This window comes from Aotus nancymaae, unplaced genomic scaffold (assembly GCF_030222135.1).
Source record: "Aotus nancymaae isolate 86718 unplaced genomic scaffold, 86718_ANA_hifiasm-v0.15.2.pri h1tg000036l, whole genome shotgun sequence".
NCBI classification, from domain to species: Eukaryota; Metazoa; Chordata; class Mammalia; order Primates; family Aotidae; genus Aotus; species Aotus nancymaae.
This window is the reverse complement of record NW_026988450.1, coordinates 13,485,386-13,499,687: the sequence shown is the minus strand read 5'-3', so window position 1 is coordinate 13,499,687 and position 14,302 is coordinate 13,485,386. Positions and strand designations below refer to the sequence as shown.

At 35.0% G+C, this 14,302-nt stretch overlaps 1 protein-coding gene across 1 annotated transcript in view; it reads right to left on the bottom strand.

Moving 5' to 3' along the window:
* The window catches only part of NKAIN3 (sodium/potassium transporting ATPase interacting 3), a 621,971-nt gene that overhangs the window by 287,807 nt on the left and 319,862 nt on the right, over window positions 1–14,302 (bottom strand). Inside the window, exon 3 of the mRNA XM_064384233.1 lies at window positions 14,013–14,093. Within this exon, the coding sequence (XP_064240303.1) occupies window positions 14,013–14,093 (81 nt within the window). The remainder of the gene's footprint in view (window positions 1–14,012; window positions 14,094–14,302) is intronic.

Below are 14,302 nucleotides of genomic sequence, written 5' to 3'. Positions count from 1 at the left end.
GAGGGTAAGATGGAAATGGGTGGATCAAAACACATTCATCATAAGGAATTTTTAAGAGTCGCAACTCAAAGAATTTTTCTCACTGAAGGTAGGTCATACCATATCTGTGAAGGTCAGTGTGTTATTTGCAGTAATGCTCTTTGCTCTTAATTCTATCTTCCTTAGGAAAGCTGTGATCCCTGGTTTAAAATATCAAAGTTTCTTCTCCTTCCATTATCATTATACTCACTACATTTTATTGTGAATATCCATTTAATAGAAAATTTGTTTCTATTAGAGTTGTTCCTCAGTATCCATGGGGCATTGATTCCAGGCCCCTGCAGGCACCAAAATCTGAGGGTGCTCAAGACTCTGATATAAAATAATCATAGTATTTGCACATGACCTATGCAAATACACAATTATTTTATATCATATACCTACCCTCCATATACTTTGTAATCTCTAAAATACATAATATGGTATAAATACTATGTAAATATTATGCTGCATTTTAAATTTTGTGTTTTTTTAATTTCTGTATTGTTACTTTTTATTGTTTTTTTTTTCCAAATGGTTTTGATCTGCAGTTGGTTGAAGGCATGGATGTGGAACCTGTAGATTCAGAGGGCAGACTGTATACCAAATATTTTATGGGGGCAATAACTGGATGTAGCACTAGTTCCTGGTACAGTGCTTTGAACCAAGTAAATACTAGATAGAATAGACTGTAGAATAATATATAATTAGTTAGGTACTAGTTTCAGTTGCGTATTTCAAACCCTCAAACAATGGCTTGAACACATTTTCTAATGTGAAAGAAATCTGGTCATGGGCAGCTCAGGGCTAGTCTCAAAGTGCCGCAGAGTCATTAGGCTCATTTTGCTTTCAGCTCTACTATTCTAATGCATGGTTGACATCCCCAAGGTCACCTTAGAACCTCCAGAAAGGAAGGCAGCCCCTGCTGACACCTTGATTTTGAGGTGTCATTAAGACCTACATCAGACTTCTGACCTACAGAAGAAATGCAAGATAAAAGATTTGTATTCTTTAAGTCACTAAGTTTGGGCGTGCTTCTAATTCATTAGCTCTTCAGCAGTCTTTCCAGAAGTTCCTCACAATCCTGCATGTATTGCAATGGTCAGAACTTAGATGACCATACATACTCCTATAGAGGCAAAGAAATAGAGCTTTTTAGCCCTGCTACCTGCGATGAAAGCAGGATTTTCCTAGACTTTTTGCCAGAAGAAGGGGAGATAGATTATGGATGATAACCAGAAACTTCTGCCATCATTTTTTTTAGTGAAATAATGATTAGCTGAATACACTTGAACATTTAGAAAATTAGGAAAATGATATAATTTTTACAAAAAGCTATACTTCCCATTTGTAAATTTTAACAAATGGATATTCTTTCTTTTTCTTTGAAGTTTGCTAAATTTCATTTAACTTTTGTCCTTCCCATCCAATTTTAATCCTAGAAATGTATGCTTTTAAATTTCTATACTTTTAGAAAATTAAGAATTAGTAATATTTGGGTTCCATAAATAAGTTCTCAGAGAGCTTGAGTCAAAGTGGCTTCTACAAAAATAAAGTAGAATTACATGTTAAAAGCTTTTTTTTTTTTCAGCTTCACTTGTTATTTGATTGTGAGATATTCCATCTGGTTTTTGTAGCAGGATCAAAGTTCCCAGAGAAAAGCTAACCTTTAAGGGAGCATAGACAGCTGGATGCTTCAGTGTGCTGATTTTAACATGCAAGCAATTACTACACACACAGCTGTGTACTGCATTTTTCCTATACTACTCTTATTCCTGAATTAGAAAGCAGGCAAATGTGAATCAATCCTGAGGGCTTTCAAAGGGCAAAGGCAATTCTAGCTTATTCTTATTATTAGACATTCGGATGCTTCCTCTTTTTAAATTCTGTCACCTCATTGCCTCCATTCAGTGGCCTCTACTGGGACCAGCCACTTCTGCCTCATTTCTGGACAATCTTCACTCTAGTAACTTTTTCACTATTTTCCTCTCTGTCAGTCCTCAGATGGGGCATGGAAGACTAGAATCTCTCCTGTTTCCTAACTCTCTTCCTGTGGCAGTTCTGTGCTGCAGCAGACCTTCCAGGCAGCCCTGCTGGGGGGCAGACACTGGCTTGTTAGGAGGTTCATACCAAAGGGCATCTTGTTACAAGGGTTTCTGTAGAAACTGCCATTCTGTTAGTGATTTCCAGAGAAAACAAAACCTGTCTCTCTTTCCACCTCTCTCAGCTTTGACACTAATCTGGCCAATTATTTTTCACATATTTCTTCATATGTTTGATTTAATTTTCTCACAATTCTTCCAACTTGCATTCTTAAACTTATCCTTTCTGAGCCAGGGATCCAGACTCTTGTGCTAAGGTAGCTTGTACAATATTGGACTTACAGGGCCTGCCATAACCAGAGGAACCACAAATCAGATGCACAGATACTTCTAGGGCCATCTGTGTGTAAGACACTAATTAAGTTCAATCTGAAGCCTCAGCCTATAATTCCTCATGCCATTATAGCATGTTAGCTCAGAAAGAAACTTTCTCTGTGCAAAAATAACTTTTTGAAATGATTAATATTATCTGTGATTTTTCCCTTCAACTGTCTACATGGAAAAATTTTATCCAACGCATTTAAATGACTTGCGTTTTGCCTCCGTAACATACTTGGAAGTAGTACTGAGTAATTGTTATCTTAGGCTCCTCTGCTCCTGCAGGGCACTTCGGCTTACTGTTCATCAATCATAATCTTGCCATGTGGTGGTTTTTATTTTATAAGGCTAACCAGTAGTACATACTGCTACTCTGGTTTTAAAAAGTAAATAAATGCAACAAAACATGTTTATCAGGGTTTCTTTTATAATTTGTGAGCTGCTGCAAATGTCACCAAACTGTGCAAATTCTTCATCATCAAGACTGCACTCTTAGTTGACATATCACAACACTAAGATTTTGCATTCAAAACAAATTAACATCACAAGAAAATCCAGAATCTTAATGGGACTTACAAGAATAATGGTTCTACACATTGTTCTTCTACAATGATCTTATTTTCAATTGACTGCATGAAAAATTCTGCAGCAGTGGCTTTAAATTGTCTTTAAAAACACAGAAAAGCATTTGAAAATAAGCTATGAAAGTGTGGTTTCTTCCCAGGAGCAAAATTCTCTTGATGATGAAGCTTCCATGAAAATTTAGCTCAGCAGTTGGAATCTACTCAGAATGGCAAATGTTATACAATCAGTGTCTTAACAGATTTTTCATGCATTAGAATAATTACAGACTCATTAAAAGTAAATATTGACTTATGGAAGTTAGTGGAAGAATGTGCCATGTTTGGAGATTGCAGAGGCCACTAGCAGTAACTGGAACAGACCAATGTCAATGTGACATCAGGATCCCTCACACCCTCCAGCATCAGCTTAAGGCTGGCTATGTAAGAAGACCCACTACCTCCTGTTTCTTCTCCCAGAGTAGAGTTGGGACCAGGGAGAGAGAGGTATGTCAAGGCCTAAAACAAGGTCAACTTTGGTAAGGGGAAAAGAATAGATCCGAATCAGACATGAAACAGACTTTTTATGATCAATGTTGTCATAGAATCTGTATACAATGTATTATGAAATGGGAAGAGGATTTGGGACAGAAGACTGGGGAAGCAGTTTATTCAAAGAAATGGAACCATTTCATGATTATTATCCCATGAGTTGAGACAGTAAACTAGATACACAGGTAAAATGTTTATCTTTACATATTGATCTCAGGTATATTTTCATCAGAAGAAGAAAAGATAAAATACAAAGAGCAAAGACATATTTCTGGGTAGTGTTTCAATTATATTTGCATAGACTTTGTTCAATAAGTGATTCTAATCATATAATAAGAAATACAGCTACTGTTGGTAAAATAATATATTCATATGCTCCTTGGTAAAAATGATTTGGACCCCCACGGAAAGGCATAATATTACAATACAAATTTCTGATTAAAAACTCCTAGTACTACCCAGGTTGCAGCAATTACTTAGTAGTTTAGGTTGTGGTTTATATATGTCATTGGCCTATAATGTAGCTTCAAATTGGCTTTTTAGGAGAAAGATTTTCAAAGTATTTGTATTTGATGAAATTCATGAAAAATATAAGACAGTTTAACCTTGCTTGTAATTTTCTTTATTGTGGAAAAGCTACAGGAGGAATCAAATTATCTCACTATGCAAAAGACACTGAGGACTGTATTTTCAGAGGTCATGTTCACTTAGACTCAAGCAAAAGGAAAAGATGTAGCTTAAATTTTTAGAACAGGAAACTCATTCTTATATTTACATTGTCTTGCTATTTTTTAAAAGAATATAATTGCTTAGCTTTGGAAAAAGATTTTGCAGGAACCAAACATAAAAATAAACATTTGCAGGCCTTTGGTTCTCATTTAGATTTAGTACCTGGCAGATTGTATACTAGCAGATTGTGATGATCCATCTTTTATAGATCCTTAATAACTGGGCAGATACTCTTAGCCACTACCACCACTATCAGTCAATATTACAGATGAAAGTATTCCTTTAGGTCAGCAGGATACATGCCTACTAATATATTAGTTCAGAACCTGAAATATTTTGATATTCTAGTGAAATGAGTATGTATCTTTCCCGAAGTGTCCATTGATACAGATATATATCCCATTTACTTTATGATATAGTATAGTGCATAGGATATCATTCTTGTAGTTCCAGAAGTGGGCATAGTTTGGCTGTGATTCTAGGATGCTACTTCTGTATAATTTGCCAGATACATTATTTCTGAATATAGATATTCTGTACCCTACCTTCATTCCTCTTTAAACATCACATTTTAAGATTCCTTTTGAAAAATGTTCAGGTAGAAAGATAACAAAAGGAAAAGATAAATGTGACTTAAAAACTCATTACTAGATTCAGTAGGTTGTATTTGTTTAAATAAAAAAGGAAAGACACCATATATCCTTGATTTAATTTCAAACTACCACCAGAAAAAGAACTCTATGAGATGCAAAAATATTTGAATGTTTATAAAAGACAGTGGATAGATTGCAAATAGCTGAGGAAAACTGAGAGTTCTGTTTCCTCTGCAATTGTTCATATACTGAACTCTGAATTGACTGTTGAAAATTTTCCTACTGGAAATAACCTGTCCAAAAGCTAAAGTTGATAGAAGAATCCAACCTTGAAGGAAAATGAATCTTGATCAAGAAAAAGAATTTTCCCAATAAGCGCAAAGGAACAGTTCAGGGTAGGTAATAAGAATGAGCCTTGCAAAGGAAGAACTATTTCACTGATGCTGCTTGGCTACTCAGGTGAACTATGCAACTGAAGATTTAAAAAGAAGACCCTCATGAATGATGGTGTCAGTTTAAGTCAAAAGAGGACAATAAGGTGCTATTATTGCCTTCTGGGAAAATGGCTTAAATTTCTCCACGAATCAAAATGCCTGCAAGTTAGAAAAAGCATAGCTGTTAAAACATGACATAGAGAATCAAATGAAGGTGAGTTTTCCTTCTGTGTAGGAAGCAACTTGCTATAATGGAAAATGAAGCAGGCTTGGGAAGGAAGCTTTAAGACATGGCATCTCAGTTTACTGCTATGTGCCTTGAGCAAGTTAGCCTCTCCTAGCTGAAGTTCTTCATTTATAAAATAAAGATACTAATGTCTACCTCTGAGGTAAGGATAAAACGGAATAAAAAGTGATAGAAATCCCCTGTGCTATATACGAAATCAGGAAGAGTTAGTCCATTTCCCTCCCCGTTCCCTGCCTATAAGTTTTTGGAAGGCCCCTGATCAAAGCTCATGAATAAGATAAAATGAATCTTTGTAGAATGTCTTTGCATTCATTTTTATGTCAAAGTTATGCTCATACACAGCTGTACGGATTCAGTATTCTATGAAAATGTAATGTATTGAAAATTCTCTAAGATTACTAACATGTAAGTACCACATCTTTTAAGAAAAGTCAATTAGGAGAAACATTAACCTAAATTTTCTACATAAAATGTAGCTAGAAATTTTCAAATAATTTTACATGTAAAATAATCAACAGATGCCATTAAGACAGATTGGACTAATTTATTTGGAATAAAAGTATTACAACTTGGGTTTTCAACATAACTTATTATTCAGTATCTTAAAGTATAGCAAATAAGATGGGTTTTCATATTTAATTCCAAATGTATTCCTAGGGAGGAAAAAATTATTTCAAGTCTTGTAACTTCCAAACAAGCAGTAATAACTTATTAATTGTGCCCTTGGTGATCTTAAAGTGTGGCATGAAAAGCAGCCTTGGAGACTTCCAAAGATGCTTAAAGTACTTCTCCGGGAAGCAGTGGGGACACCAGGAGAATCTGGCTGCAGATGTATATCAAAAAGCTATTTACATGTTGAAGGAAATGATTTAATTAATACTGTTACAGCTGTGAAGTTAATATGCAGCTCTGAGGTTCTATCACAAGGGACTCTTTCATATTTTTAAACAAGTCACTCAGTCCTACAATTTTTCTCTTTTACAGTTCTTGCATAGTAATAAATATGTCCCAAAGGTTTTCAGGATGAGAATCGTGATGTCTGTTAATTTCTCCAATAATAATAAAGATGATGATGTTGATAGCATTAATAAGAGCCACCATTTACTGAAACCTCACAATATGCCAAGATCATTTCTAAGCCCAGTATAGGTATTATCTAATTCTTTCAACAACCCGATACGATTATTGCTGTGGCTTTCCTCATTTTGTAGAATAGGAAATTGAGGCTGCAGAAGATTACACAAGTATAGACAGACACTTTTAGTTACCTACCCACAACCATTCCACACCCCACCATACATATACACATTCCTTTAAAACAATGCATCTATTACCTTCAAGTGCTGGAAGGCAGGGGGAGAACCAGAACATTCAAGCCCACAGTCATAAATGCCTGTTGCAGGGCAGGCTGTCAGATGAGACAAAAGCAAAGGGAATAGCTAGAGGCTGTGATCAAGAATCCCATAATAGGCAAGGGACATGATTGTTTATGCACATGAGAATATACACTACTAGCTGATAAGAATGGTTAAGGCATACTCTGTGGTGGCCATGGTTATCTCTCTTTTCTTGAGACTACCCTATTTTCTTTTGTATTAAAATTAGCTTTCTCCCAGTTGATGGAATCAGTGAGACCCCTAATCCTGAACCTTGTCTTCCCCTGGCAAAGAGACAGATGTTGATCCAGCTGGGATCATTACACCCTCCTTCTAAACATACCCTAGTAATTTAAATCGTCAGCAGGTGGACAACAGCTGGATCCTGTTTACACCTCAGCTGTGCCTTTCTGACAAGACTGTCAGTCCTCTGCACCTCCAGTGTCTACCTAAGCTCCTGGCTGTCTCAAACCCAATCCTTCTGCCTCCTGCTTCTGTTGTCCCTCCTACACAGTGTCCCTTCTAAAAGAATTAGCTAGAAATATGGAGAGAGGAGGCAGTTAGAGGCTGGCTAGGCAGCTAACAAGGGAGGGTCTCAGGAGAGAGAGCCTGCAGGAATGCATCTGCACTGCCCCTGTGGTGTAGGTAGCAGGTGGAAATGTGGTTAAGAACTTCCTCTTATTCCAAGATGTTTGCTCAGAAGGGACTGTCCCAATTTAGGTGAAGGCAAAATAAATCAACTAAATGCCCTTAACTTGACCCAGAGCCAAGTTTTGGGTCAAGTTAAATGCAATATTATTAACATTGTGGTTTTGCCCCCACCTGCCATCTGCAGGTTTCACTTAGGCACTCATGGGTAATAACTAAGATGGAGTCACTCTGGCCAACCCTAAGCATGCACAGATGCAACATCCACAGGGGGAATCTTTACTCCTCCCATTAAGGCAGAACACACAGAAGTCTTCCTTGTTTCTGGCACAGAAAAGACCCAGAACTCAGCCCCATTTCTGGCAATCCACTCTCGGAGCCCCTCTTGCTGTCGAGAGCTTTTCTGCTGCTTAATAAACCCTACTCTGCCTCACTCACTCTCCGGTGCTCGTGTGCCTTATACTTCTTGGTCATGGATCGAGAACTCGAACCTTGCTAAACTAAGGAGTAAGGAAACTGCAACAATAATTTCTGTCAAGTGACACCCAAGAATCTTAACACGACCTGTGATGACTAGTTTATAAGAAGTCTGATTTTTGAACTTTTAGTTCACATCATCTATGATTGATTCTGTTACTCAAAACTTTCCTCCTGAATTCTCTAACATAAATTTTTCTCAGTCTTTCCTAAATTAATTAAAAGTTAAATATAATGAATATCATAAAAAATCAAAACAAATCAGTGAAAAGTCTACTAAGTATATATTGTTTTGCCATTGGTCAGCTGTTGGTAAAATATCTATTCAGATTTTCATCTTGAACAATAAAGCAAAGTTATGCTCCAAAGAGACTAAAGCCTAATAACATCATTACTAAAGCACAAAATAAAAAAAGACAAAACCTATTAACAAAAAGTGAAAATAAAAGCTGATTATCGAGCACATTTGGAGATATTTAACTTTGATGAAATTTTTAAAAATTCTACTTTAAACAAAGAAATAAAATTTTTTTCCACCATGAAAATAGCCCCAAAAAACCCAAAATGATGAAACAGGTAAACTTGTGCTAATAACACTCTAGATACTCACATTTTGCAAATAATGGTATACTTTTTGGAGAGGAAATTTAGCAAAATGTATGAGGAGTCTTTAACATCTCCGTTAAAAAAAGAGCAGAAGAAAATTATTGATGCTTGATGTAATACTACACAAACATTAAAAATATTAGCCAAGACTTTAGTAACAACATGAAAATGTTATTCATTAAGCTTAATTATTAAAAAGTCAGAATGTCAATTTTTCTCTGTAGTATTATTTCAACAATAATAAGAAAAACAGAAAAGAAAAACCATAGAAACACAGCAGAAGGAGAATAAATTGGAATCAAAATATTCATGGCAATGGTCTTCAAATGTTTGAAGCAGAAGTAAAAAAAGGGAAGGAAAGGGAAGGGAGAAGGAAGGAAGGAAGGAAAAAGGAAGGAAAGAAAGCAAAGTCTCAAGTCACTGTCTATTTCCTGTAGAAAAAACAATTAGGCTTAATAATAACCACCACTTCAAAAAGTACTGAAATGTAATGGGGAATTTAAAAACAGTCTGTACTCTGACGGTAGATGCTTTTGCTATGTGATAGAGTGACATTTCTCATCTGCGTCACAGAGAGCTCATTGGTTGGGCCTTTGTAGATAAGAAAAGTGAGGATGCTTGCAAATAGCCTGGATTAGTGAGGGAAAGACAAAGGTAGAGCTGATTTGATTTGATCTATAAAAGAGCAAGAATTTTGATCTTAGCAAAAAGCCTGGGAGAGAAGAGAAGGGAAGATAAAGTCGTCACAAACAAGTCACTATGTGGAGTCCCTCTTGGCAGAATGGCTAATGAGCAATTTCCTGGAGAGATGGCCAAGGATTGCTAAAACATAGAGGTCAATTTGGTCAATTTAATTATTGTCTCTGAGGTGGTATCAGGATTATGTTAGCTCACCAAATTATTTGTGAAATAGTCCCTTCTACTGTATTTTCTGTAAGAGTTTGAGTAAGATTAGCATTATTTATTTCTTATGTTTGATAGAGTGATGCTGAGTAAAGACCTCCACCCTGACCCTCTTTTTGAAGGCCTGCAAAACTCCAAGCAGGGAAGTAAAGGAAACTCCCAAAATTTTTTAAAGAGAAATTCCAGGCATCTATCTAGCCCCAAAGATAATTAAGTAACTTGCTAAACAAGAAGATAATAGTAGCCTTAACAATAGTGAAGGGAGTTAAACCTCCAGTGATGTTTGCTTTCCCTACAGAAACTAAAGATCACATCTGAACAGATGTCCCTGAGTTGTCTTTCAGAGGCTTGGACACCCACTGGGGATCCCCACCCAACAGATCTGCTGGAACATAAAGCCCAGATTGGAGGGAGGTGAAGACTAAACTACTGTTGCCTTCTGTTCTAAGTTTTTTCCTTAGAGGCTTGGAGAAAGTTACTCCCCCTAGCAAGTTGACATTTTTCTACTAACTCCAAAATTTTTAAACAGAAAACTCTGTTTTCTTAACCAATTGCAAACCAATTGTTTCTGCTTTGATTTTCTTTTTTTGTAGAAAGATTTTTAATTATAAATTCATGGCTGTCAATATTGATTTTTAATTTTTTTCTATTAATTTTTAAATTTCTGTTGAATCTGTAGTTATGTCACTTCTTTCTTTAATGAATTGATCATTTGTAATGTTTCTTTTTTGGATCAACCTTACGACGTGCTTCTTGGTTTATTAATCTTTTCAAAGAACCAACTATAGGATGTTAGTCAAATTGTTCTTCTTAAGATGGAAGTGTATATCATTGATGTTTAACTTTTTTCTAATATCAGTTTAAAGCTACATTTCTTCCTCTAAATAATACTAGAAATTCATCCACAAATAAGTTTTTTTTGAACTATGTATTTTTCAATGTTCTTCTGAATTTCTTGTTTGATTTGTGATTTATTAACATTTATAAATTATTCTTATATTTGTGGTGGGAGAATATTATCTTTATTATTTCAGTCATTCAGCATTTATTGAGACTTGCTTATGGCCCAGAATACCATCTTGGTCATTGTTCAGCACACTAATAGAAAATTTATCTTGTAATTTTAAGTGTAATATCCTCTATATGGCAGACAAATTGTTTGATAGTGTTGTTCAAATATTTTATTTCTATTGAATTGTGCCTACTTTTTCTCTCAATAAGCAAGAATAGAGTATTAAACTCTCCCCCATGTTAATGGATTTGCCAATTTCCCCCTTTAATATTTCCAATTTTTACCTCATATATTCTAAAATTCAGTTATTTGATGTAGTTTTGAATTATTGTGTCTATTTAATACATTGACCCCGTTATCATTATAAAACATCTGTTTATCTCTATTCATACTCTTTATTTGAAGTCTACTTTTTTTCTGACATTAGTATGACCACAGAGGTTTTCTTCTGATTATTGTTTACATAGCATATATTTTCCATCTTTTTAATTTCCATACATATATGTGTTTATATTTAATATGTATCTCATATAAATAACACAAAGTATTGTCTTCTTAAAAATTCATTGTTCTAATCTCTGTCTTTAACTGGAGTGTTTAGTCTATTTACATTTCATATAATTATTGACATCATTGTATTTTAATCTACCATATCTTTATTTGTTTCTTATTTGTACCATCTTCTTTGGTTTCTTACTGTTTATGTTATTTTTATTTAGCTAGTTAGTTATACTGGTTACTCTATGAGAGTGGTTCTCAAACTTCTTGGCCTCAGCACCTGTCTATACTCTTGAATGTTAATGAGGATCCTAAACAGCTTTTGCTTATGTGGATTACATCTATCAGTATTTATCTTACTAGGAATTAAGATGATCTTTTTAAAACACAAGAGTACACAGCAATGTTAGCCTACCCAGCATTGTAAGAATCTCAGTTTCCAGGCACTCCAGCCCATGAGATTGCTCACTACCTTTCATGTGAGACAGGATGACTGTCACTCAATAAATGCAAACTGTTAGCAAAAGAACACCATAGCATACAAATGTACTATTTATGGGCCAGATCTGTCATTGGAATAACACCCAAATCCACAGAGATGTTGTGGAAGTTACTCTGGATCCCACTTTTAAAGAAAGAGTCACTATACCAGAATGTATATTTTGGACCAAGTTGACAGTATAGGGAGGTTTCTATTAATCTATCTGAATGAATAATTCCAAGAAATACATTCATGAACTAGCAGGAGAGAGAATCTAGAAAGTTAGTATACAAGCCAACTCATACGGAAAAGGAGTTTCTTACACAATCAAACCAATCTGGAAAAGTGGCTAAGTATTTGTGTTTGTCAAGGGTCCTTAACTCTGCTTTATTTTCCAAAATAGATTTCCTACAGATTGGAATTGAGGCTAAACTGTGGCTAACCAGGGAGATGTTACCAGTCTTTGAGGCAGTAAATAGGAGACCAACAGAAAATCTTTAAGATGTTCCTTTTGGGGTCATCTATCTTTTTAATGACCTAGACTACTTGATTGACTGCTTAATGGCAATTAAATAGGTAATAAAATAAATAACCAGGATGACTATGTCCATGTTTTCAACCTTGCACCCAAAGAAATGAGATAAAAACTTTTAGACGTGCACATGGATATTCAAAAAGCAGTTACAACAAGCAATTCACAAAAATTATCTTGAGCAGCAGTGGGAAATCAGAGTTATATGAAAAATATGACTGCTGATATTTACATATTTGTTTTATCACTTCACAGATTTGTTTTAAAGCTTACCTGAGTTACCATATGTCATGTGTATAACAAACATTGACTACCATTATTATGGGCAAAGCTGGTCTTACTAGTTTTCACCAAGACTCCATGGAGCCAAATGATTTGCTTCAGAGTTCACAGTTAATAAGTGCTAAAGACAAGATTTGAACTAAAGACTTATGATTCAAAATTCAGCCTTCTTTCCAAACACTATGATGCCAATTACATAGGACAAATTTCTTTGGTCTAATTTATCCCAAATTAGTTTATATAGAAGAAAAGATAGTAATTTCTACCCAGTGAAATAAAAAATTTAATTAAAATGACCATTCAAATCACAAGATACAAAATGCAACGGGTTGAAAATGTGCTTAGCATATTATTTGTAATTATTTTATTCATAAGATTTGCATTTGAAAATTATTTACTTCATAATCTGCATTTATAGAATATAACTGGGCATTAATTTAAGTATTTTTTTTTTCTGTCTTAGAAATTAATGGTGAACTACAGTTGATAGCGCAATTATTTAAGTTAGATGTTAGTCCAAATGTATGGAACTCAATTTTGGAAATATTACTTCTGGTTCCTGAATACATTTGCCAATGTGAGAAAATGGTGACAAGTTCTAATTACAGTTATTATAGTGGACAAAAAAAGAGTAATCACCTCTGGAGGCTCTGGAAAAAATCCTTCAGGGATTTTTGCTGCTTGGTTGAATCAAACATGTTTTGTTACCACATGAACTTCAACGGAACCTAATTCTAAAAGTATCCTTGCTGCTAAAGACACATTTTCTAAAATCTAAACCACAAGTACATTACTTAGAAAATCTGAGACTGACCATAAAACAGTAGAATAAGTTAGCATAAATGTATCTGATAATGCGAAGTTTTAAAGGATGACAGCTTTCTTCGGCTTTCTTATACTTTTTGGAATTAATACTGTTAAGTTTCCTCTCTAGAGTGAAAATTATGCTAGCTCAGACAAAACCTGTTTAAAAAACACAGCTAGAAACTTAAGTTGTTCTTACACTTGGGCGCTGAGACAGTTCTGTAGGAGGCATAATAAAATCACGTGCTGTGCTGACAGTTCTAGACAGGCAGAAATAACGTGTGCATCATTGCTCCATTAAGACAACTGTCTTCTGTGTGATTAAAATTTCAAAATAGGAATCACCACACTGATGCATTTACTTCTTAGTAAATGTGGGCTCTACTTACCTATATAAGGATTTCATTCTTTGGCAATTTTTTCCAGAATTAATATTCCAGCAAAGATAGAAACTTGCCGTTCGTGTCTGTTATGTTAACATCTTCATTAATCCCTTTTTCTACTTTAAATACAAGCATGTTCAAAACCATTTTCTACTTAACATTTAGGCCTGCAGTCACTATGACATTATGTCTTTTTAGAATGGACAAGAGGATACACTGGAAGTTGAGTCCCACTTCAGTATAACAAACTAAACCAGAAGGCAGTTGTTTTGAAGTTCCATTATATTAACATAATCCCAAGATGATTCTTTCCTAAAGGGTGCCTAAAGTCTTTTTTGAATAGTACTTCATTATTCTGTACCCACACACATATAAAATATACATATATGTGGATGTTGTCACAATACTTAGATGTGTACTCATTTTAAAGTGTATTTTAAAAGCATGATAAACTGACCTTAGAGAGTCCACCGACTTCCAAATAGAAGCAGATAATGAACACGTTCCAGGTGACCCAGAGGGCAGTCCACACTGTATACTAGATAGAAAGGTGGGAGGGAGAAAGAGAAGAAAAATGTGGAGATGAAAGGCATGTATATCAAATAAATCAATAATAAAAATGTCAATAGGTCTATCTTCTGGGAAGAAACAGACAGAAAGCACTCAGAAAAGAATGCTCTCTATGTGGTCCTCTAAGCTCTCCAGAAATTAAAAATCCAATAGTTTCTACTGTTTTCGGTAGATACC